The sequence below is a fragment of the Haemorhous mexicanus genome, chromosome 14 (assembly GCF_027477595.1).
Source record: "Haemorhous mexicanus isolate bHaeMex1 chromosome 14, bHaeMex1.pri, whole genome shotgun sequence".
Lineage (NCBI taxonomy): Eukaryota > Metazoa > Chordata > Aves > Passeriformes > Fringillidae > Haemorhous > Haemorhous mexicanus.
In genome coordinates this window covers 11,313,764-11,337,064 of record NC_082354.1, presented here as the reverse complement: position 1 = coordinate 11,337,064, position 23,301 = coordinate 11,313,764, and the positions used below count along the sequence as shown (strand labels likewise).

Genomic DNA, 23,301 nt, shown 5'->3' with positions numbered 1-23,301 from the left:
GTAATATAAATTGTTTCTGACATTATGGCACTATAATAACACTACATTTCCAGCACAGCTCTGTAGCTCTTAGTATTAGAAGTATGCATCCTAAAGATACCACAAACCCAAGAAATATGAAGATATTTGTCCGTACTGACTGTTTCCACATTTGTGTCTTAGTTGTGCAATTGTAATTGATAAGTTATTACTGTTACAGTCCATGTACAGTTCTGATAAAAGTTGCTGGACTAATTTGCTTCAGCTACCCAAAGTTGAAATAGATTCCAGTAATGGAGTAATGACTTCTATTTATGAACAAGTTTCCTCTTTGACCCTCTTCCTATGCAAATCTTGATCATCCTTCCATTTTCTTATGAACATATTCTTATGTGCCAGACCCCATTATTCTCCCAGGATGTATTTGGTACAATCTTAACTCAAATGAGAGGGGTAATAAACCTACTACACATTTCTGTGGTTTTAGGATTTCATCTGTATCAACAAATCAATGATTCAAGTAGTCTCTGAACCTGTCTCTAAAACTAAGCAGCAAAAAATAACTTTCAGAGAACTTCAGACATACTGTAAACTCTCATAATGACTAAGAGGAGTAAGTCTTTCTTGAGGCAGCAAGGAACAGCTTTTTGCAATGAATTCTGAATATTAATCCCTATAGTGTTTTACCAGATAGTCTAATGCATTTGCTCTGCTAATTCACATAAAATTTCCAACTTTTACAAACAATTATTTTGGCAAGAATATTGTGTAGAAGACAGCTTTATAGATTAGCTGTAAACTGCACAGCAGAATATTTGTTAAACTGTCTCTCATCTGCAGCTTTCTAATTTCATTTTATGTCTCTGTTATTGCCTGGTAATGAAAGGTAAACAGGAGAGCTTCCAATAGTTTGTTCTATGACCACTCATAATCAGATCTTAACTAGATGTCCTTTTGACCTGTTTTCCAAAATGAAGATGTAAGGTCTGTATTCATTTTCCCTTTTGACACTGTACTTTCCCCTTGACTCCTTCTATCTGCAGTTTCATCTTGTCCCTGAATCCCTTTTCATCTTTGCCTCTGTCTCTCCCCACTATCACTCTATCTGTTAACTGTCTACTGTAGAATTAATCAGTTTAGCTAATCAAAATGCTGACATTGACATAAAGATTGGTTAGTTGTGTGTCTTTTCCTTTTATGAAGAAATAACTGGTTTAAAACAAGCAAACAAAAAAGGTGTAAGACACATTTGATAATACATTTATTAGCAATTATGACACCATTTGGTTCTCACTGGGAGAAACACAATATTTGTTAGAATCTCTCTGCCTGAGCTTCTCTCTTGCAATTAGAAATAGGAATGACAAAAGTGATAAAGTCTGCTTAGTGCAGTTAGGGTGAAGCTTCAGCAACAGAATCCTGTAGATTCTGCCATGACTTTATGCTAACACTATGGGTTTAGCCTAGTAACATCAGAAAGCACAGTGAGAACGCTGTGTCCCAAATTCCACAGCATTTTTCTAATCCACTATTAGACATTACAATGAAAACACATTAGCTAATTATAAATCATTACCTTCTCCTGCTCAGGTAGATACTCTGAATCCCCAGTGTCCCAGAACACCATAAATCATCTAAACATGAAGCTTGATTATCCTCTAAAATCTTGGTTGTATTTAGTAAGGGAAGGTTTGGGAAAGCTTCTGGTATGGCCTCAGTTACCACAGAACTCATTAATTCAAGTCACTGAGCATCCCTAGCAAAGTATATAAAATATTTCCATGCCATTGATATCCACATAAAGGCAAGTAATCTACCATTTTGTCCCAGGACACACTGGGTTCACTGTAAGAAAGATAAACTGGGATGAGGTCTCTGGATTTCTCCAAAATCCATATGGAATGGCTGTTGTGCCATTTGTACCTGCTAATCATGCCATAAGACTAACTGCATAAGCAAAAAAGTAAACTGCACATTCCAAATGCTAATGAGAATAATAACAACAACATGTGAGGGGCTTCAGAGGGTAGAATGCGGGTGATAATGGAAATTTGTCTCTCAGCACAGATAGATTTTGGATCACCACAAGACTGTCCATTTGTAGATTAGACTGTGAAGCACCATTTTATTGGAGACAGGTACCCACCCTGCTGGCAGTGTGTGAAACTGACTGACACATGCCACATTCACTCATGGCTGTTCTATCTCCTCCCTTGTTCTAACATCCATAATGTTATACCTAATTTCTTTCATCATTTTTTCAGTGCACGATCAGCTGTCAGTGTGGCAGGTGGCCGTCAGCCTGCAATCCTTAGCTGCAGAGATGGACAGAACTTTGCAAGAGCAAGTGAACGGGAAGAAAGTAGGGCTAACAAAGCACACCAAAAAAAAGAGGACAGCAGGACTTTGTAGAGAATACATTAGAAATAGGCTGGAGGTGGGTAGAATAGGAAAAGGTAAGTAGTTTGGAACAAGACAGAGAAATAATTTGCTAAGAGGAACATGCTTCTTTCAACTGTCCTCAAAGTCTAAACTTCCTGTACCTCTCTGTAGCTTTCAGATCTGCTGTCCTTACCAAAAGACATTTGTGAGCAGAGAGCTCTACAGCAAAGCCAGGCTGCTGCTCAAAGATCCTAATTCTGGGTCTGAAACTTCCTGGTTAGGTGAGTTGGGCCAGTGGCTCTCCCTGATTTTTAAATTTTTGTATCTTTTATATAAAAGGAGAATATAATCATGCCTCCTGGGGATGCTTACAGGAATTCATAGGTAATGAATTCCTGTAAGCATCCCCATGTGTAAGGGAATGTGTAAGGACTTTGAGCTTGAGGAGTGCTACAGATATAATCATGGACCTTATACCCCACCTGTCCATACAGAAAACCATTTATTTTAAAAGAGAGATAAAGTGACAACTGCCATCTTAATCTAAATAGGGAGCATTACCATCCACCCTGCAGCCTGATCCCTACTCTGTCTGAACTGGAACAGTCTCCATCTTCTGGGAATGATTCTCATAAAGGAACACAACATGAAGCAACCAAAGCATGCACCTTGGAGTGAGCAGGTGTCACACATGTCACTATATACTCCTGCATCATGACTGTGGTGCCCTGCTCTTCACTTCTACCTCTAGCTTCCTTCAAAAGTAATGGTTGGAATCTCCGATGTTGTTCATCAGCATTTGTGCAGTAATCTGCAGCAACGTTCAATCATACACCTTGTCTACTTACATCATGCTACAGCCAGTGGCACTGGTTGATTATTTTACAAATGCAAAGCCAACTGCATTTAATGTTATCCCTAACTGAACTGAACATTGACCCAAATAATGCCACAGTCTAAGATTTAGAGGGGAAAAAAAAAAAAAGAAGCAGAGCAAGGCACCAAACTAAAGTGACCTGCTGAAATCAGAGGAAAAGCAAATATTAAGGGAAGAACAGTCTTTGCTAGGCCTATGAGATGGACAACTCCACCCAGTATTGCTTTTATGTCTCCGTTTTGTACAGTTTTGTGAGCCCCAAAGCGGCCAAAAGAAAAGCACTGTAGGAACCATACAGCGAAGTGTCAAGGAGGTGCGTGAAAGACCACAGAGAACCTGACTCAGGCAGACACACAGCAGCTCCCTGTGGATATGAGGGGTGTCTCAGGGCTGGTGTTCAAGACACACGGGATGCCTGCCACCCATCCCCTTGTTCCCCTGCGACCCCTAGGTTGGCCCTGCCGTGTGCGCTGTGCTGGGGCAGCTCATCAGCTGACACACGTTGTGTCTTTTTCCAGCATCAAGGATGAAACGAGGAGACTTTATTTCAGTTCCTTCCTTTAGAGGAGGTTGGGAAGGACCTAACATTCCCTCGTGTGGGATTCAACTCTTCTTGTCTTTCTTCACAGCACTGTGGGCGGATGATGCTTCCCTGCTGATGCGCTGGCACTGGAGGAGGGATGGGGAGAAGTCGGGCGCAGGGCCGGCAGCCCCTTCGGGAGATGCACGGTCCCTCGCCATCCCTTGCTGTGGCCCCCTGCAGCCCTTCCTCGGCAGTCCCTGCGCTCACGTCTCTCCCCAGCCCGCTCCCCTCAGGAGGGGCCCAGCGGAACCCGCCTGCCCCGGCCATCACCAGGCCTGCCGCCCCCGGCCCCGAGCCGCCTCTGCTGCCTCCCGGCCCGCAAGTTCTGGGGCGCCCGCACCGCCCACCGGGCACGGGCACAGGCACGGGCAGGACGCGGCCACCTCGCCACCACCGCCGGCCTCCTCTGCCGGCCCCGGCTCGGCTCGGCTCCCTGCCCCTCCTTCCTTTCCCCGCTCCCTCCCCCGCCCGCCCACCCACAGGCGCACGCACCGCACTCTCTCTCACATACACACACATCGAGCCGATGCAGCTTTAAAGGGGCAGCTGCAGCCCGGGGGCCGCCCCACGTGAGGCCGGTGCGCTCCCGCCGACCGCAGCCCCGAGCGCTGAGCCGCGGCCGGAGCCGCCGGGGCTGGGCGGGCGGGCCGAGCAGAGTGGAGCGGCTGCCAGCCCGCCTCACGCCAAGTTTGATCGATAACCCCCTCCCGGCCCGGGCGGAGCAGCCTCGGCGGCTCCGCTACCCACCATCTTTGGGGGAAGTCCCTGCGTTGGGGGGGGGGGGGGCTGCTGGCGACGGGGGAGAAAGGCAATCTCGCAGCCAATGAGCCCTGCTAGACTGGGGTGAAGAGGAGAGCAGAGGGATTTGGGGAAGGAAAGAATAAAAAAAAGAGACGAAAGGAGGGGGACCATCCTCCCCACCACCTCCGCCAGCATCGCCACCGCCGTTGACACCGCTCCGAGTCTCCAGTTGCGCCCATGCCTGTGCCGCCAGTTTCGGTTTAGGGGCTGAACCGCAGGGGCTGAAGAAAATGGGGCAGAGCGCGCCCCGGACCCTCCTGCTGCTGCTGGCGGGGCTGCTGGGGGAGGCTCTGGCGGGGTTCCCCAACACCATCAGTATAGGTAAGCGCCCGCCGCGGCACCGCGACCCGCGCCTTCCCCGCCAGCCGGGGGGAAGTTGTGAGGAGGGGAGCGGGGGGCGAGCCCGGGCGCAGCGGGGAAGGAGCCAGCCCTGCTCCGCTTCGTTCCCCTATTTGGGGGGCGAGAGGCAGCGGCGGTGCCCGGGCTGCGCCGGCGGGCGGCTACGAGCGGCGCCGGGCTGTCCGCACCCCTCCGAGCGGCGGGGATCGGGTCCGCGCTCTGCGGAACCGTGCCCTGGAGCAGCGCATACCGTGGAGCACAAAATGTGAGAGAGTCGTGGCGTGAATCTGTAGCGACGTGCCCGAAAGCCGGGGCCGAGCGAGCCGTGAGGCTCAGGGCAGCGAGTGCAGCGGGGGCTGTTCCCTGCCGTCCCTCGGAGCATCATTTCCCTCAGCCGCGCTATCGCTCCACCAGACCGTGAAACCGCACGTTTGCCACGCCGCACGCCGCCGTGTCCCCGCACATAACTACAGTGCCGATATTTCAGGAGTCTGGACAAGATTTAGGTGCCACGGTTCCCCAAGTTAGACTTTTAAATCTCTGTGTGGGCATCCGTGTAGAAGTGGCCTGGTTTTCAAGGTGCACCTGCAGCTCCAAGCGACTCTCATTGCTCAGGGGGGCACCTGGATGTGGTGTGTGGCTTTAAAAGCCCAACTTTGGACTTGGAATATGTATTTCATGTAGGTGCTCTGTCAGAGTTAAGTGCTCACGTTCAGGCTGGTCCTGTTCATTCTCTCCTGCAGTGTGCAGCAGACAAATATAACTTATTGTCATTGTTTCTGCTCAAAATTAATTCTGAAATACCTTTTTCCTTTTTTCCTATTTTTTTTTTCTCCTCACCTAGGTGGACTTTTTATGAGGAACACTGTTCAGGAGCACAGTGCATTTCGATTTGCTGTGCAGCTATACAACACAAACCAAAATACCACAGAAAAGCCCTTCCATTTGAACTATCACGTAGATCACTTGGACTCTTCCAACAGTTTTTCAGTGACAAATGCTTGTAAGTAAATACCTGGTTTTAAAAAATATATTAATTTGTTATCTATCCTTCATTCGGTTCCTTCCTGGTAGCCTAGAGTTCTTGGTCATACAATATAGTGCAACAAATGTGTGTAGTGACTGGAGGTTTAATAGATTTGCAGCATTATATGGAATACCTTGGGAAAAGTTCTCTTACCCCCTCATTCCCTTAGTTTTGTGTTTCAGGAAAACAACCATGTTGTTGATATAGCAGTGCTGTGTAGCTGCAATCAGTGAATTGCTGCTGAAGTAAGATCCCTTTTCTGTTGAGGCTACAACCTAGCTGTGTGAAAAGGCATAATTTGCAAATAATATACTATGTAGGGAAAAACCAGAAACCACTGTTTAGAAGTGACCTTGAGAGGGAGAAGGCTAGAGGGGCTTACTTGCCTCATCTGCCTTGAAATACTGAGTTGTTTTCTTACAGTGAGAGTCCTGTGAAAAGCTGAGGAGACTGTAAACTGACACATACTGTTAGAGCTGAGGGGAGAGAAAATGGAATCAGAACACTTGGCGTTAGGAGGAATAGCTCTGCACAAGCAGTGCACACATACAGTTCGAGCTTTTATTAACAGAAGATGCAAAATAGAACTTTGAGTATTGCTAATGTGGTGTTAAGATGCAAAATCTCTTTCAGAAAGACTTGTGCGTGTTCTGCATTTTAAAAAGCATTCCTTTACCAGTAGTAGTTCCTGGATGTTTGTTTTACTGATGTATCCAAATTTGATTCTGTACAAGTTTTATTGTAAATTATTGAAAATGAAAGGAGACCTCTTCCAAGGTAACTAATGCACTTTGCAATGTGGAGATACGTGTCTGCACATGATCTAATGGACTGCTGAATGCAATGTACTAACTTCATATTATGAACAGGTTACTCGTCACAGTGTGCAGGTTTATACTCACAGTGTAAAATGGTCAAAGAGGAAGCATTGTACTGAAATAATGAAGTACTGGAGTACAGAAAAATAGTATTTTTTGCTTTAAAACAATTATGTGTTTTGAATAACTTATTTATTTTTTTATTTGCAGGAGATAGGATAGTTCTTACATTCCTGTCCCACTGTATATTCTGAGAAAGTTGATGGTTAAAAAATATACAGTATGGAAATATTTGGACAAATTTTGGATTGATATTCTAACATATCCCCCATGTGACTGCTTCTTGGTAGTGCAGTGTTACACTCTCCAAAGGACTTTGAAGTCGAACCTTTAAAACTTTTGCAGGGCGGTTAATTATGTAATATACAATAAAAATACTTGGTAAAGTGGGAAAAAAATGGTACATTAAATCCTGTCTCTACTTTGCATCTTATTTTACTAATCCTATCCAGCTTCAACAGCTCTTACAACAAACATCAGACTATTAATCCTTAATCAGTGTAATCCCTTCAAGAGGCTGCATCTCAAGCACAGTTTCCTAAATATCAATTATATGGATTTAAACTAAATACATTGAACTGCTTGGGTGATTAATTATTAATTGTTTTTTTAAAGTTGTTACCAGCTCTTCACCCACCAACAGAAGTGATCCACACACTTGTTTAGGGCAGTCAGTTTATTTAGTCAGTGGTCTACTCATCTTCTGACATCTAATGATTTTTGTCAATGCTTATTAAAAGCTGTGGCAATGTTGGTGAAGTGGGATGGTTTTCTGTAGTACAGGCCTGCTTGTTCCAATGCCCATATTACCGGCGTAGTAAAATTGGGAAAACTTAAATCTCTGGAGAAACTGTAGACCAAAGAAGATGTACCTACAGTAACCTATTTAAAAGCAGAAGATGTGAAAAAAGAAACAGATGAAAGAAAATGAAAAGGTGACCTTGTCTGTACTGTGTCAGCCATCTCATAATACTGTTGATAAGAAAAGAATACTGTGAGTCCAAGTCACCAGTCATAGGCTTCAGCAGCTCAAAATACAAAAAACCCCATCAGAACAGTTATTCTTTTGAATCTGATACCAATTATCTTTGAAAGTCAGAACACTTATGTGTATCAATGCATTAGGTTGAATTAATAGCTCCTCACACTACCTGACCAAAATTCCAGCCTTTACCCATATCCTTATTTTCTATGGGAGTGGCAGATAATTTCAGTGTGCTGCCATATCCACGAAGGAATTCTTTCCACAACATTTTTACCTCACTAAGAGATAAGCATATATTGTCTCCAGTGCTGTCACACAGCCATTTGATCAATATTTGCAATTGGCAGGGTTCCATAGGAGAGAAACCTGCAGTGACTCTGCCTCCACTGGGGAGGGAGGCTGAGGCTGAGTTTATTGTGGGATAGGTACAGGAGCTGAGAGGAAATTGAGGAAAGGAACATGTGTAGCCTAAGCCTAGTGCCTGTACTAGTCAGTATCCATAACAGAATACTTTTCATTCTCTTTTGCATTGATTTGTATGATAATGACTGTAGTAAGTGTTCCTGTGTGCAGGGATTGAGGGGGCTCAGCTCAGAAAGACCTAGGTTACTGTGCAGCTGCACATCCCGTTTGATGCAATCTGGTGCATTCCAGAGGAGAAAAAAAACCTCTTCTGAAGTATTCTCATGAGCCTGAGAAAAATAGCCCACCTCTGCTACGGCAGATTTGGCAATATCCCAACCTGGGAACAAACTTGTTTAGAAGCAGAAGAAAATTCCTGCCCTAAGCCCCTCCCTCTCATTGCTTTTTCAGTTAAATGATGCATAATCTGATTTATGTACGTGTATTCCCTGCTTCTCTGCTAGCGCCAAGCCTCTCTCTGTATATTTAATTTACACACATTCATACAGTATTTATCCACTCTGTATTTATCTGCCCACTTATTTATTTAGCTGTATGATATCTTAACAGAGAACAAATGCAAACACAGATGAAAATTCCAGTGTATTTAAAGGTGAATTGAAGTTTATCAGTTGGCTCTAGGGAAATTATTACATTTCTTAAAATATGCAGCTTTTTGCTATCAGTAGAAACAGAAAGCAAGCTGACTTGACCTATGAATTTATAAAATCAAAATCAGGTTATATTTTCTTTAAAAATGCTCATGTAGTGAGTGAGCTAGCTTTTTCAGAATAATATGAATATGACAGCTCATATATATAAATTTGTCACTGAAGCAATATCTCCTATGCATTTCTCATAATCTGATGAAGGATGTTGGTGTTAATGTTGAATTGTGTGTATAGTTCTGTGGATCACATTCCCTAGAAATAGCCCACGTCTGTCATTCTGCTCTGCACTTGTAGTGCACTATACTAACACTGCTCCAGCCTCTGCAGTGTCAGCTCATTAGCACACAGATCTCATATTCCCTCTCTGCACTGTCATTGCAAAAAATTGCTGTTGTACACCTTTACAGCCAACAAATGTGCACTTGCCTTATGTACAATTTTCAAGAAATATTTAGAAAAGTAAACTAAACCTTATGTATAGTCTCTCTTGAATTTCTCAAAGCATTTTTTAATGAAAAGCTTAGTTTTCATTAAAATCTGTTGATCATGTGGTGACAGTGGTGGGATGTGTGCAGATGAAAAGGGGCTGTGATTGTAGAATCTAATTAATCTACTGATAGGTTAGATTTAGCTGAAAGATGGAATCTATCAGCTGCAAATTCTTGTCTCATTAATTTTTCTGAGATTTTTTTCTTATGTATCTTCTAAATCCAGAAAGCTTTTTGTATTTTACCAAACATAGGTGTGTAGTGGTTTGTTTTGTTTCTTTTATGAGCATTCATTTTTTCAAGAGACAAAAAAAAGAGGGAAGATGCAAAGACACGCTAACCTTAGATTGCTAAAATCCTGTAGGTGGTTGTATCAGCACTTTCTTGAAGGGGTCTGATTTCAGACTTACGAAAATTTACTTTAGCATCCTTGCAGTCCTTGTGTTTAATCCTCAAAATTCAACTTGGAAGATTTTAATGGGAAAAGTGCATATTCATTGTTGTGAGAGTCTTGCAGAAAATGATACCTCAGGACTAGTAGCAGGCAGTTTTGCAGTTTAACTGAGCGGCTCCCTGTCCCAAGGCACAGGTGTGGGGGTGTGTGAGCTCACACGCACCCTCACTCGCGCGCGCGTGCACAGGCCCACGTTTTCTTTAGGTGCTGTTCAGCATTTCTTTGTGCCACTGGGCAGATAATTTGCTTCCCTTGCATCTGTGTGCTCTTTGGCCAGCTGGCAGAGGACACTGATGCTGCAAGTGGTCAGCTCCCTTCTGCCAAAAGCATAAGCATGTGTTGCTGAAAGCATTGCCAAGTTTGGGCCGGGTGCTGCTGGTTCTGCGGGAGCAGCGAGCACAGGGGAGATGCCTGAACTCTCCCAATATGAAATATACTCTGGTTTCTCCAGTGTTCTGTGGGGAAACACCTGGAAATGTGCTTTCTACACAGCTCTACTCATTATAGACCACTGAAAATGCCTTTCATGCTGCAAAATACACTCAGGTATTGTGTGTAACTGCTGTATGACCAAGAAAAGCAGCTGGCTTCTGTTTAGGGGTCAAAGCTTTTGCATTATTGGGTCTAGGTTGAAACGTGAAAGGTGTGTTCCAACTAACGTTTGTTTCCACTTCATGATAGAGCAGATGATTTGTCATTGAACTTAATATGAACTTACTGTTAGCAGAAGGAACAATAGCACTTTCAAACTATGTTTTATTATTTCTTAAATTAATTTCAGAATAAGCTTATTCTCCTCTGCTGTGTACATTACATTGATGTACTGTTTAGATGCTAGGGTGCCATTATGTGGATGGACGCTTTTTTGAGAAACTCTGAGTTCACCAATTGAATAAAGAGTAAAGCACGGTAAAGACTGCCATTTACTTGTTTAGTTTTGGAAGGATTTTGTGCAGATGCAGATATGAATTTGTTCAGTTTTCCTATATAGCACTGGGTCTGGAGGACCCATGGGGCTATTAGGGCAGGTTGGAGAGCTACTGATTAACTACCCCTTCCCATGAAATGTATAACAGCTGGAGTTTATCTCTGGGAGGAAATGGAGGTGCCATGATGGGAAACCAGCCTGTGACAGAAGCTTTTAACAACCACAGAAAAAGCCCCACAGTTTTGTTGAAGGCTGATTCGGGATCTTGTCCAAGAGCTGCAGAAAACAGTGGGTTTCTTTCCTCTGGGTTCACTGTGTTCAGTGTCTGGGAGGTGGGAGGCCATCCTACTGCCAGTGTAGGACTGTTATGCAAGAAGGTGTGAAATGAGAGCTGATGTATTTCCAGTGTTTCTTTATTGTCACAAACCATCGATTGAACATTTTCCATTTAAAGTACATATTTTGTCATTACCAGTTTTAGAATGCTAATTTTGATTTAGTTCAGCATCCTTAAAATGTTTTAGAATATGTTATTTTTGAACCATCAACAGTGTGTTTTCATCATTCATTTCAAACCAAGCCAACCCATATAAATGAAAACCTGTCTTCATTTATTGTGAGAAAGGTGTTAAGTGAATTGGTTTTGGGCATTTAAGTTACAACTTGGGAGCAGTACTTTCTACACTGCTGGGGAGCAGAGATCACTGGAAGGCTCACTCCTTTTCTGAGAGAGATCACTCCTTTTCTAAGGAAACTCATAAGGCAGCCTAAAAGCTCTGTACCTGTTGTCAGGAGGTTTGCTATGTGAAGGCTTGTACTTCCACTGGAACAACGTGGGGATCTAAAGCCAAAAATTTAGAAATGATTGATGTAGATAAAACACTTTCTGTGAAGCTGTGATGATCACTGCAGTGAAGCAATTTCCAAATTTCACCCATGGAGATTCTTTTCTTCTAAATATGTATGCATTAAATTTCCTGTCAGAGCCAGAGGCTTCCCTCTGTTGTATCACCTGCTTTATATTATTGTTGATCTTCAGAGTATCAGATGCCTTTTAAACTTCAAATTTGAAATCATCTTACAGTTTTCATGTGCAGCCATCTGATGGAGACTCCAGGGTAGACACTCCTGCTCTGCTGCTTGTAGCCATTGCAGCTGGACACTAATAACTACCACACAGCCTCACAGTGCACACTCTGGCCTGACTCTGTTGGGAAGTTTGGAGATACTTCTATATCAGCAGATATGGAATGCAGAATTCATTTTATTAGTGCACAGCAATGTGTGAAATATTCAAAGGCAGTGAGTACCTTTTCAGTTGGTCTCACAAAGATGTGTTAGTGGTGATTCTATTGTATATGCACAGAGCAAGAGAGAAACAGGTGATAGGGTTTCTGTGTAAAGAGCAAGAGTGAACGTAGGAACAAGTTATGTCAGTGAATCCACTGAGCAGTCATTCCTGCATATCCTTGCCATTGTGTCTGAGGCTCTGGATCTGTTTTATCATCTTAACTGTTTCTAAAATAGCAAGTGGCAATGTGCAGCCCTGACACAAACACCACACAGGAGGCACAGAAGCCCTTAATGCGTGAGGATCAATCTGCAGAGACACAGTGCTGTGGTTAACTTGCCCAGGCACTTGTAGAAAGGATGAATTGCTTTCCTGGAATAGATAATAGTGCAGGTGAGCACTCTTCTGCTGGAATGGAGTGACCCGTCTGGTCACTTGTCTGTAATTATTTTGCTAGACTGATTGGATGTTTCAGATGTGATGAAAGTTTTTTTGCTTGGTTTGTTTCAAGTGCAATTTACATGTTTGCTTTCAGTCCACTTATGACTTAAGTGATTTGCTTTGAATGCTTGGTCCTGCCCTTGTGTAGGGCTGATATTTCCTGGAGCTTGTTCAAATGTAACATTTGAAATTTTCTGGTCAAAAATTTAAAAAATATATAGGGCTGTATGGGTGCTTCAATAGCTTGAGAGTTTTTAAGCGAAAGAACTGGCTTTAAAATTTTATGCAGCTATCCTGAGAGTTTTTGAAGGACTGTCTTTGAAATTACACGCAGCTGTCTGGGTAAGAGATAGCTAGTGTCTGATGGTGTATAGTCTGTGCGCAGTCACTCATTTTGTGTATACATTATTTTCACACATCTTTCTCCTGGGCTGATGTGTGGAATTGTGCTTGCTGATTTCACCATGGGTAGTTTTGTCACATGCAAACATCAAGGATTTGGGCCTAGCCTATCTGGTAAAAGAACTGAACCTGAGAAATGCTGGAATCCTCTGGTGGCTCATAGCATGATTTGCAGTAATTTGGATTGTCCTTTAATAGCACGGTTTTGCTCTCTCTCATACAAGAATAGTAAAATTTACCTCAGTCTCAGAGGCACTGCAAGGCTGTTTCCAGTAAAACCCTGGAGAGCTTAGGCTAACAGCATCTTCTTCGATTTATTGATCACTTCTTCCACTTCCTAAAAAAGACAAACCCAAAACCAAAAAACAACCAACAAAATGAAAAAAAAAAACAAGAAGAAAAAAAATCCCCACCAAAATCCAGCCTACTTTTGATCCTGTGGATAGATGAATTGAAAATGGCAATTACAAATTTGCTGTCCTTGCTGTAAGAAGATGTTCATTCCCACTGATGGACCTGGGAGAACATGTGTCACAGCCGTACAGCAAGCCAATCTATCACTTGGCTAAGGAGGAGTTTTCAGCTCTTTACCTGAAATAAGAAAAGCTGTTGGAGAGAAAAAATATTTGATACTGGAAAGTTTTTTGTCTGCTATGCCTTTTGGGTCTTTATAATAGGTCTGGTCCATACTACTGCAGCACAGCAAATGCCCAGTTCTTGCCTACCTGACCCCACACTCTGTTTATTTGAGTGATGGGAGAAAGACCTGTCTTTACCAGAAGTGCTGCTGTCTGTTGATTCTCCCAGTGAGGAGTGCTGTAATCAGTATCTCACAGCTGCTAGCTTTTCCAAGAGATGTGCAGCAGTGCATTTCAGGGGTGGCTGCCTCCCGTGATTTCTTTGTCTCATTTCCATTTCAGGGATCTTAGTCTGATATGGGTGCTGCAGCCCACTTAGCGAACATGGATCAGGTCTTGTGGATCACAGGGTTGCTGCATCATAACACACATCCTGATTTGTCTTTGTACTCTGCTGTGCATGCTAAATTCCCTAAAACTTTTTGGTGGTTGTCACCGTTGTAATTTGTGTTTTTCTGCTGATGGGGGTGCTGCAAGGGGGAAGATGGCCTGGGGTGAAGTAGTAATGGGAAAGTTTGTTCATGTGATGAATTTTTTGTAGTCTTTCTACAGGAGAGCATGGTGAAACACTGGTTTTTACCAGTTACAGAGGTTTTGTCTTCTTAGACTTTACCTCCTGTGTCACCAGGTTTGAATTCTAATGAATTCTGCTGGTCAGAAAACTCAAGTTCATGCGTTCTTTTTTTTCCAGCAGTTAGATGAGAGATAATTAGTGTCTATTGATTTGCAAAGGACTGACCCCAACTCTAACCCTGGATTGACTCAAAACTGTTAGGGGGATTCTAAATTATCTAGCAAGTTTAATGTACTCACCCATCTTTCTCTGAAGTGTTTGTGCAGTAGTCAAGTAGCATCTCCAGGGTGGCTTCACCACTGTTGTGAAATATGTAAAAAGCACTTGAACCTAAGGAAGTGCTGAATGAGCAAACATTCTGCATAATACCTATTATCCAAGTCTGAATTTCTTTTTTAAAACATTGCGTTTTGTGCCTATTTGCTTATGACTTCTTGATGAATAGAAAATGGGCTAAAGAGAAAAAAGGTACATGATCATAATGTGCCAGCTAATCCTATTTCTTTCCTATTTCAGCCATGTCAGCAGAGTGATTCTCATGACTAATGATAGTTTTTATATATTTATATTGAATGCCTCGGCCAGCTCAGACCTACTTCCTCTATAGAACCATTATCCCACTGTTCTATGCATCCCAGAAACTAATTGTATATCCCAGAATATCATGATTGAAATGATGGGAGCTACGTGACTTGCTAATCTTTCATTTCAGATGTAGTTCCAAAAAGGGTTTAAAGATTTAGATTGGGATCAACTAGAAAATGTGAGAATTAAAAATAAAAGCTTTTCAAAATAGTTTCAGACCTAAACAAAATTACTCAGTTTCAGTTCAAGTCAAATGTTTCGTTTTGGAAATGATGATTTCTGTTTTGTGTTAATTTTTTCCTGGTTGAAACAATTTGGTAAAGCATATCCAAGTTAGCAAAATGTTTCTGCAGGCATGAATCTGCCTTTTTCAGTGTAGAAGCACCTCTTCTCTCCAATTTTTATAACAGATGTGAATATAAAATTGTGTGCGATTTGGAAGAAATCCTGATTTTTTCAGGGTAAATTGTTCAAACTGCTTGTGATGGATTTTATGGATGGACAACTTTTGTCAGTCAAAGTACGTATAGCATGTCTTTCCCCCCCATCTACAGGCAATTTACTTTATTACCTGGAGAGGCACTGAGATAAGCCCAAAATTCATCAAAATGAGACCAGTTAACCCTCCTGAAGTTTTCCAGTTTGGCAGTCCAGGTGCAGAAGCTGCTCTAAAGCATAGATCAGTGTAGCTTTCTACATGCAGAGGGTAGTAAATGTTGTGAAGGTTTCTACAACTGCAGTGTCCTGTTTCAAAGGTGTGTGTTGACATGTGTCAGGTGTACTTTACTGACAGTTATTTTTGTTCTGTATAACACAGAAAGAAATTGCAAGTGCTGATACTTAGTAGTGCATATCTGCAGTGACCACTGGGACCTAGTGTTTAGTGCTTTATTGTTCTACCCTCAAAAAAAGAAAAAAAAAAGCCTCTGAATCCCATTAGAATAGATAGGGGCAATCAGTGTGGGCACACAGTTTGTGGCAGTAGGTAGTGGGGCTGAGCCCCATCCCCAGTGAGCTCCAGCTGTGAGCAGCAGGTGAGCAGCATTGACACAATGAGCCCTGGAGTGCCCAGGGGCACTGACCAACCAGCAAAGGGAGCAGGGGGCACACAGGTGCAGTGCATCAGCAGTGAGGGGCACACAGGTGCAGTGCATCAACAGTGAGGGGCACACAGGTGCAGTGCATCAACAGTGAGGGGCACACAGGTGCAGTGCATCAGCAATGAGGGGCACACAGGTGCAGTGCATCAACAGTGAGGGGCACACAGGTGCAATGCATCAGCAGTGAGGGGCACACAGGTGCAGTGCATCAACAGTGAGGGGCACACAGGTGCAGTGCATCAACAGTGAGGGGCACACAGGTGCAGTGCATCAGCAATGAGGGGCACACAGGTGCAGTGCATCAACAGTGAGGGGCACACAGGTGCAGTGCATCAACAGTGAGGGGCACACAGGTGCAGTGCATCAGCAATGAGGGGCACACAGGTGCAGTGCATCAACAGGAGGGGTATAAAAAGGCTGGGCTAAAGAACAAGCAGGGTAGATGCTTTCACCCTTCTGGAGTGATGTGGTGTTACTCTGTATGGGCAGCTGCCTGAAGCCTTCTGAGGAGGTAAGGTGTTACTCTGGGTGAGTGCTTAAAGCCTTCTGAAATTGTATGGTGGCACTCTGTATTGTGGCCATCTCAACTGTGACATATGCTGTGATAGTCAAGATAGATGATGGGGTCTTCCTCTGATGTGATTTACACCAGGGTAATTTTGGAGTAGCTCTGTGAAATCAGTAAAGGCTAAAAGCAGAGTGGTCCCTCCTGGGGTTTTCCTGGATCTAAGTAGGGACTGTGGGTCCAGGATAGCCAATGGATTCGTCAGGGGAGACCCTGCACATCTTAATAGCACACCCTTTCTTCAGGGCTATGCAGGTTGGCCAGACTCTTGACTTTAGCAACTAACTGAATACACCCTTGTGTTGCATTGCATGTTATTTCCTTCTGGAACTTTGGGAAATTTAGCAAAATGATCACGTTCAGCAGTAGTAAGTGTCCCCTTATAAATGATGCTGGGTATCTCAGAAGCATCTGTAATAGACTCTGTAGAGCAGAATCTGCCAAGGAAAGATTTCGTTTTTCAGTTGAAACAAAATAGTGTAAATCAAATAGTCTCCAGTGGAAAGTGCTGACCCTGCTTTCAGCAGAAGTCACTTATACCATATCTACTTTCAGATTTTTTTTTTTTTCCCCCCCTTTCCCAACTACAGGTATATTTTTTGTAGCTGTGAAGCTTTCACTACTTTTCTCTGCATCAGTTTATGTATTTTGCAATTCTTTTATGAGTAGAGGCTGTGTGACATTAAAGACCATAGACTCTTCTGTGAATTTTAACTCCTTGTGTCTCTTAGGTGCTTGCATGAATAGTGATAGTCTTGACTGAAAAACATTGCACCTTTTTCTGAGTCATTCTAGAGATAATTCAAGAACAAGTCTCTGGTAGAATGGGGTCTTTTGACAGAAGCATAAAGCTAGCATTTTAATTTATTTTCATGTGTAAAAACACGCTGTTGTTTTTCATAAATGGGGAACCTATTGTGGGTAGTGATGCTAACTCCTGCATCCTGGTCAGGTTCCAGCTTGGATCAGTATCAACATAAATCAGTTATTCTCCTGAAACCTCTATTTAGATAAATTATCTGCACTTCCTGTCTTAAATTCTTACTGTGTTGTTCTGCAGTGCTAGCCCCTGTTTCACGTAAGATGCGTTTGAGATTTGAGGCAATCTCTGCATACACTGGAGGATACAATTTGATATTAAAGTATATTTTCCTTGCGGGCTTTTCTGCAGAGATTCTGTGCTTCCTCGGTACCGTCTGGAGATTCTCTGTGTTAATAAGAATTGTTTTGTTAATTGATTCCAGAATCTGCTACACTGTAATAGTCTGCCTTAGTCAGGATCTCCACATGAATTTTAAAATGGCATCTTTCTGGACAAAATTCTACTTTCTACTGTGTTGTCTCCAAAACTGATTATTTCAGCCCAGTCTATTTCTTGTATATGCTAGGTTGATTTCAGTTTACAGCAAAATTCTCTATAGGGGGATTAAAATCAAAATTGTGTTTTCAAGAAGCCTGGGTAAAGCTGTGTGTGAGATATGAATCATTTCGGTTTCTCAGAGATTCAGCTTTGTAACTGAATGTGCAGGAGTACACTTGAAAAAGTATCTGAAAACTCCAAAAACAGGAGATCTTCTGCAAAATGGGTGTGAGAAGGGCAAAAGTAGCATGACAGTCTTCCCTGCTATCCTGGCTGCCTCATTCCTGGATGAAAGCAGCTGTAGAAGTGTAGAGCATCAAGATCAAACCTCCTGGATAATCAGGACTGTGACTTTGTTCTGTGTGACAGAGAAGGGCCTGTGGTTCCTGCTGCTGCTGCCTTTTCCACTGAGCCTGCCAGCAAAAGGATCAATTAGTGCCAACTGCAGGAGTGCAGCTCCCTTACAAAGGCCTGTGTCCACTTAGAACTGTTCATTTAAGCTCTCATTATGAACTTCAGGTTAATAACAGTGCATGCTGCTACCTCATCTACTTGGAACTGAGAGACTATTTTACCAGTTTAGCCATCCTCCTACCTAGTTCAGGTGCTTATTGCAACTGAGTCCAACTTTAAATCTCCAGGAGAAGTGGATCATATTGTGCTGTGATGATTACAGTTACAGTGTGTGGAGATTTATTGGCAGTATAGAATAAAAAGTAGTAACTTAAAAATATTGATGATGGAAGATGTGCAGCTTGATAAATTCACCCATTCTTAAAAGCTGGCTTTTCTTTATTGTTAAAGTAAAATTGTCTGCAGGCATTCATAAAATCAAGGCTTTCATTTTAAAACAGCCACAACCTGCTTAATTTCTCAGAGGTGTAGAGGTTGTGGGGTTCCCCTGTTTGTTCACTGGTGAGTGTTCCCTTTTCAGAGAAGTTGGTGCCATTAATCCTTTTGCTGTTGGTGGTTATGCTGAAAACATCCCACTGCAATGCTGCCTTAGTGTGGCTGGGCATGCTGATTGTCGTTAAACTAGTAATAAGCTTGTAAATTGGATAATGCTACAAGTTGAAGATTATTTAAATTGCCAAGATATAGATTTTCTGAGCAACAGGTTTTAAGGCTGAAAAGTGATTTTTGAATGTAGATGGAACAATGTCACTTTTGAAGCTTGGTGCAGCAGCAGTTTGATTACCTGGGTAATTAAACAGATCAACACACACAGATGTGCTGTTACTTCCTGCTCAGCCTGTGTTCAGAGGGCTTGGGCACTTCTGCAGAGCTCATCTGATGGATTTTCTTTGGAGCATTACATTCCATGTGAAGGAGCTGGGGTGATGGCCTTGGCTCCCATTCATGATTTCTGCAGAAAAGAATTGCTGCAGTCTAGTGGTGTATTGAGCTCTCTGCAGTGGTGGCTCATGGCACCACAAATCCTGCCTGTAAGCCAAGGAGTGCCAACCTCTAGGTTCTTGGGAGAACTGATCTTTCTTCTGTTTTCCCCAGAGCACACACCAGGCATCTTGTAATTCTTACAGTGAAATAGGGCAGAAAACCTGTAAGAGTTCCTGGTGGGTAGGAGATTTTCCTGCAGGAGCAGGAGATACGTGCCTCAGCCCAGGGCTGGTGACCCACCAGTGTACAGGGTCACATGCTGGGCAGCAGTGGTGTTGCAGTACCTTGCCCACAGCCCTGCAAGGCTGCCAGGGAGAGACTCACTAAAACCACAGCAACTGTATCTTTTTCACTTCAGGGCTTTGGAAGCTTTCTTTGGGATCTGTACTCCACAGGGATGTGGTTTTTCCCTTTAGTCAGCTGTCTTTATTCCTTTTTCTATGTTCTCTGTTCTTGCTTTGCTTTTATAGATAGGAGCATAATTTAAAAATAAGAGAAAAAAAAAAGAGCTATTTCACTTCCCAGAGACAGTGAACAGGACTGTGAATGGCGCCTTCTGTTCCCCGTCTGCCTGGGTTCACCTCGCGCCCATCAGCCTTGGCATTAGTCTCACTCACATGGAGCTGCTGGGTTTGTTTTGCTCTCAATAACTCTCTTGAGAGTGGGCAAGTTTCACACTGAAGTAGTTAAAAACCCAAACTTGGTCACATTTCCTTTAAAGTGACATTAGTGTAAGTCACCACCCAGGCTGGGTTTGCTCAGATCACTGGAGCTTTCTATGAATCCAGTGTGACTTTTGAGGTGTTTACCAGTCCTTGAGATCGCGTGAGTTTCCTGCAAAGCTGGAACTGCTGAAGCACTGGAGGGATCCTGGAGCTTTCAGTGGGGCCTGTATGTAAATACAGTAACTGTGTAAATGAAAAACCAACAGTAAAATTCATCAGCATTTCTTTGGTTTCTTGAAGGCTGCCATGCCTTTTGCACTGATATGAGACTTCTGCAGCTCCCAGTGATGAACCCCCTGAAACAAATGACTGAGATTAGTATTATTTATAGATAACCACAGAGATCATTCATCCTTCTCAAGCTGTTTATTTTTGGGCAGCCCAGTGAAACTGATGAAATTGCCAGTTGTCTGAAATGCTGCTGCCAGTTGTTTGAATGAACGGTATTGATTATAGTTACAGGACTATTCATCTCATACTGGCACGCATACAATACATGGATTATAAAAATGTTGTCTCTGTTGACAGCTGGGTTATGAAATGATACACTGAATTATATGTCCTTGCAGGCAGTGTCTGCATTGACTTGTCTTACCCTAATTCAAAAGTATTAAAAGTTACTTGAAGGAAGACAGAATGGAGCATTAGATTCTGAAAATATTTTTTTTGTACCTTTGTTAGTAATAATGAGTTGACAAGTTTATGTTGAAATGAGGTGACACAACAAAACTCCAATGAGTACGAACTGGTTTATACAATCTTCTGCTGTGAGGCGAAGAACATTTGTTTTATTAAAAGAGTAAATGACTTGGAAGTTGCAGATAGAAAAGAGACTATTTAAGTGTACTCTATTACCACAGTTTTGTTATAAAAAACAAGAGAGACGAGCCCTGTTTGCAAGGCATACAGTAGTAGTCGTCTGGCTTTAGAGCAAATATCTTCATCTTTCTCATTTTTTTTATTTAAAAAAAATGCATTGATGCAGTGATTGTGTTTGTCCACAGTTACCCTCAAAAGTTTTCCATTCTTCATTCTGTCTCTTACTTAATGGTGTGTATCCCAGTTGCCTGCGTTGTTCCATCACGATGGCTTTTGCTGTGGGATTCACTGGAGACAAGGTCAGCAAATGGCCTGTTGGCTGTGGAACAATCTGTTCTTCTGACTTGAATGAGCTAGTACCCCAAAAGTTGAAATAAAAGCCCCCTCACGTTTTAGAGAATGTGCTCTCTCATTGATACATTGTAGTATATTTGAAGGATTGATATTTTGAAAAACTGTGATCATTAAATAATGATTAGATGGATTTTTAAGCACTGTGCATTTTTATTTTAGTTTGACTCATTCTTACTTGTTTATATCTGAAATAACACCACTGCCTCCAGCTGCTGTCCTGAGAGCAGACTTTCCCTATGTTTGCCTGAACTAATTGGTACAATGAACACAACTTCAGTAGTACACAGCAGTGACAGAAGTAACTGCAGCATGCTAGGGTGTGTTTTAAAATGTGTTTGTAATTGTAGCCCATTTATTAAATAATTGCATTTAAAGTTTCATTAAATACCTAAGTCCAAGTCACTCCAGCTGGAGGTGATTGGCTTATCATGCCTCATAAAAACAGGTCTATGTCACTATGGTTCTTAAAATTATATTTAGCAGCTCTTTTTGGCAGTACAGGTTTATAGATTTGCTATGAACTTGTGTGTTGTTTGGTTACCAAAGGGTCATGTTCTTCCACAGCTTGCATTACTTGTGATAGCTTTCAAGTGGAATATTTTTACGATAATCCCAGGTTTTTCACAGCATGAACTACCAATTTCCTGAATAGGAAATTTTTTTCTCTTGTTCTTTCTTTTCCTTCATAATCTGAGATTTTTTTTTAATCTGTAAAATTTGTGACCAGAAAATAAGTGAAACTAATCTTGCTCTTCATTTGAGTGTCTCTTGTCATTGGTTTTTCAGATCCTAGCAAGCCACTTTTTATCTTTCTGCTTCCTTCTGCTTGCCTTTCCTTTGTTTCAGTCTCTGCAGTGAAGCTGTTCTAATACCACCACTTTATTGATGATGTTTTATTCTTAAATTCTTTCTCCAAAAGAACAGTCTCCTCTTATGAGACGGGATATGCTCAATCTCTATACAAGTGGATGAGTTAGCAGAATAAATATCCTGTGGGTTCATGGGAGAAGAGACACTCCCATGCCCGTGCTGTCAGCAGAGAGAGATGGATTCTGTTGATAATTTGTGTGGTGCAGTGATACAGTAGCAAGGATAAAACACTGGCGACTGTACTTGGCAAAATTTAGTGATCTCTTCAGCTGTGAATGGGTCTGCTTAATTGTTCCCCTGCTGAAACCATGCATCAGAGCAGCACAAGCTGAGCAGTTGTGATGGCTGAACTTGCTCCTGCTGCTCATGAACCAGACAGACTGTAAATGCAAACAGTAGGTGCTCCCCTTACCTCTAATTAAAGCATGGATGTGGTTTTGACTGTTCAGCTGCAGTGTCAAGTTACTCACAAAGCCAGCTTGGGAGGTGATAAGCAGGTATTTTTACTAGATACCTTTGCCTTTCTGGCTTCCTTTGGCAGAAAGGACAGCCTGAGGGTGAGGAAATGTACAGTGATGAATCTCTCCTTTTTTTTCTTTTTTAATTATGGAAAACTGTGACATTTGTACAGTTCACTTTAGTGTAAGGAGGAAAATGTCTTGTGAATCCTAAGAAAAGGTGTCCTTCCCTAAGCAGAATTGTCTCAGTCTTCTGTGGAGCTGCAATATGACTGCTTCTGTCCTGTTTGTTTAAACATACGAGATCAGTTGTGGTAATAATGATTACCTGTGATGGCTGTCTGAGTTCTTGAGAAAAAAAATGGCAGAGGAAGAAATAAGAAAGGGTGATAATGTTGCTTGTATAGAACTTGTAGCTTAGCCACCTTATTTAATATTCTTAGTGTTCTGTGCTCTTGTCCATAAGGGCATTAACACCTTGTTGGGGAGTTTGGATGTTGAAACTGAACACCCTGATGTCCAAACTTGCCTTTCAACAGTCTACTCAGCTGTATAAAACACTGTGTGGATATCTAATTCAGGCCCCAGCTTTGTTCTATGTCAGTAGCAACATCCATTGCAAGAGGCAATCTCTGTAATCTGTTAGATGTCAGTTGGGGTGAGTTGTGTTGTCTTTCAAGAGAATGAGAACATGTGGGCTTGTTTAAGTTAAATAACTGGTTATTTTTCAGATCTAGTTAATCACAAGCCCAAGTTCTTCGCCTGAACCATCCTTCCAGAGTCATCCATTCACGTAGCCTTTTCTAATCTTGGGCAGAAATCACATTTTTAAACTCTGATTATGCTGTTTTAGAGGAAGAACCCTTCCTCTTGTGTTTGGCAATTCTTATTTTTAATAACTCTTGGTTTTTATTTATATTTTTCATT

General features: G+C 42.4%; 1 protein-coding gene and 1 long non-coding RNA gene across 8 annotated transcripts in view; both read left to right on the top strand.

The window, feature by feature from the left end:
- LOC132333930 (uncharacterized) overlaps positions 1 to 4,193 on the top strand; it is a 140,789-nt gene extending 136,596 nt beyond the window's left edge. For both annotated transcript variants that reach the window (XR_009488300.1, XR_009488299.1), the window contains exons 4-6: positions 2,244 to 2,416; positions 2,533 to 2,642; positions 3,868 to 4,193. This is a non-coding gene — a long non-coding RNA (uncharacterized LOC132333930). The remainder of the gene's footprint in view (positions 1 to 2,243; positions 2,417 to 2,532; positions 2,643 to 3,867) is intronic.
- Positions 4,194 to 4,583: 390 nt separating this feature from the next.
- The window catches only part of GRIA3 (glutamate ionotropic receptor AMPA type subunit 3), a 144,069-nt gene continuing 125,351 nt past the window's right edge, over positions 4,584 to 23,301 (top strand). For 5 of the 6 annotated variants that reach the window (XR_009488249.1, XR_009488248.1, XM_059859134.1 and 2 more), the window contains exons 1-2: positions 4,584 to 4,943; positions 5,806 to 5,964. Coding sequence is in view for 4 of the 6 variants with exons in the window: in XM_059859134.1 (XP_059715117.1) it covers positions 4,853 to 4,943; positions 5,806 to 5,964 (250 nt within the window). In the remaining 2 variants the exon portion in view is untranslated. The remainder of the gene's footprint in view (positions 4,944 to 5,805; positions 5,965 to 23,301) is intronic. The other variant, XM_059859137.1, reaches the window with a different exon arrangement.